Source organism: Penaeus monodon, chromosome 44 (assembly GCF_015228065.2).
Source record: "Penaeus monodon isolate SGIC_2016 chromosome 44, NSTDA_Pmon_1, whole genome shotgun sequence".
Lineage (NCBI taxonomy): Eukaryota > Metazoa > Arthropoda > Malacostraca > Decapoda > Penaeidae > Penaeus > Penaeus monodon.
In genome coordinates this window covers 2323844-2326343 of record NC_051429.1, presented here as the reverse complement: position 1 = coordinate 2326343, position 2500 = coordinate 2323844, and the positions used below count along the sequence as shown (strand labels likewise).

Here is a 2500-nt window from a genome sequence, read left to right as displayed (position 1 = left end):
TCTCACCTTCTCTCTCTCTCTCTCTTTCTCTACTACGTGGATCCTCACTCATTTCTATGTATGGGTATGCACCATCACTCTCTCTTTTCTTCTTTTTTTATCTTTAATATCTTGCCTTTTCTCTTATTTTCTCTCTCTTTTTTCCTATTTTTTATCTTTATATATTTTGTCTTTTCTCTCTCTCTCATGTATATATATATGTACATATAATATATATTATATAGATTATATATAAAATATTATATATATATATAATTTTATATATTTATATAAAAGATATATATATTATAAAATATATATATATATATATATATAGAATTATAAGATATATATATATATATATATAGATAGATATAATTATAATATTTAACTATATAACTATACAACTATATATAAAATATAATATATATATATATATATATTTTATTATATATATAATATAATATATTAGAAACACACAAACCCCACACACACATCAAGATATATATATATTATATATATATATATATATATATATATATTATATATATTCATATTATATATATATATATATATTTTAATATTATATATATATTATATATTTATATATATGTTATATGTATATATGTATATAGTATATATATGGTGTGGAAAATGTGTGTGGTTAGTGTTTGTGTGCTTGTGTATCTTTTCTGCATAATGATTATCATTATCTTTTTTTTTTTAGATATTCCCTGTTATAAAATACCTATAGACTGTTTTCCTATAAAATGCACCATTTTCTAGTTTTACCCCAAATTTGATAGAACATGTTTGAATGTAAAACAATCAGTTAAAAATAGCCAATGCTTTCCACATCAGTCGCCGTAATGTGGAAGCAAAGGAGCATCTTCATCAAATGATGTGACCATTAGTGAAATCTTTTTTTTTTAGCTGTTACTGAATAGTGACAGCAGACTTTGATTACTTTGGACCAGGAAAAAAATGGGGACTTAATGCAGGCCATAATATATGACATTTATTATGCTGACAAGAACTGCATACTAAGAACAGTACTACATTAATTAAATGAAGAGATCCTCCAAATTTATGACAATTCCTCAATAAGGGTGAAGAGAACGGGTGCTCTTTTAGATGAAAGTTCATGGTGTTTAATGGCGTCTCATGTTCTTCAGAAATGTCTTCGTTAGGTGAAAGTACGCCTATAAACCCTCGTAGATAAAGGCTTTGGGACCTTTGTGTACACAAAATAGTTTCCCGAATATCTAATGGTATCTACTTGCATGTACTCATGTACTATGTCTATCTTACCCCATTATACTCATTAGGAGACCTCACAGCTTCGTCGATTCTCATGTGTAGTAATACCTTCCTTCTGTGACAAGGCTTCATTTCAAGGCCTTGTTGTGCAAATCTCTTAGCTTCTCCTTGTATTGCTTCTGCTTTATAACTATTCTCTCATGGCTTACTAGAATACTTCTCTGCAAGAAAGCCTAGTTGGAAATCTCAGTGCTGTATGGCTTCTCCTTTGCATGTACTCTCATATTAATTTTCTGCTAGAAGAACTTCTTAGAAATCACACAGCTGTATGGCTTTTCCTATGTGTCGAATCTCACATGGCTCACTAGAGTAAAGTTCTGTGAAAAGATCCTACTGCTAATCTCACAACTTTATGGATTCTCCTTTATGTGCATTCTCATATGACTCTCTAGTGTAGATTTCTCCGAGAAGGCTTTGTTACAAATCTGACAGCCGTAAGGTTTCTCCTTTGAGTGGACTCTCACATTAAAACACTAAATTTGATTACCCTTTAGAAGGGCCCTGTTGCAAATCTCACAACTATACGGTTTCTCATTTGTATGTATCCGGATATATCTTACTAGATCGTTTTTGGATCGGAAGGCCTTATTGCAACTCTCACGGCTGTATGGCTTCTCGTTTGTATGTATTCTCATATGGCACACTAAATGAAATTTCCCTGAGTGCAAATTTCACAGCTGTATGTCTTCTTTGTATGCACTCTCATATGCCTCGCTAGTAGATGATATTTCCTTGAGAAGGCCTTATTGCAAATTTCACAGCTGTATGGCTTTTCCTTTGTATGTATTCCCATATGCCTCACTAGATTATTTTTCGCCGAGAAGGCCTTGTTACAAATTTCACAGCTGTATGGCTTCTCCTGTGTGTGAACTCTCAGATGGTTCACTAGACTACGCCTCTGCGAGTAAGCCTTGCTGCAAATTTCGCAGTTGTATGGCTTCTCCTTTTTATGCCCTTCACATGGCACACTAAAATATATTTCCTTGAAAGGCCTTGTTGCAAATCTCACAGCTGTATGGCTTCTCCTTTGTATGTATTCTCATATGCCTCACTAGATTATTTTTCTCCGAGAAGGCCTTCTTACAAATTTCACAGCTGTATGGCTTCTCTTTTGTATGTATTCTCATATGCCTCACTAGATTATTTTTCGCCGAGAAGGCCTTGTTACAAATTTGACAGCTGTATGGCTTCCCCTGTGTGT

The 2500-nt window shown here is 32.5% G+C and overlaps 1 protein-coding gene across 1 annotated transcript in view; it reads right to left on the bottom strand.

Moving 5' to 3' along the window:
- Window positions 1–2267: 2267 nt before the first annotated feature.
- The window catches only part of LOC119568507 (zinc finger protein 525-like), a 1131-nt gene continuing 898 nt past the window's right edge, over window positions 2268–2500 (bottom strand). The window contains 1 exon segment of the mRNA XM_037917044.1: window positions 2268–2500. This exon segment is cut by the window's right edge and continues 79 nt beyond it. Coding sequence (XP_037772972.1) covers window positions 2268–2500 — 233 coding nt within the window.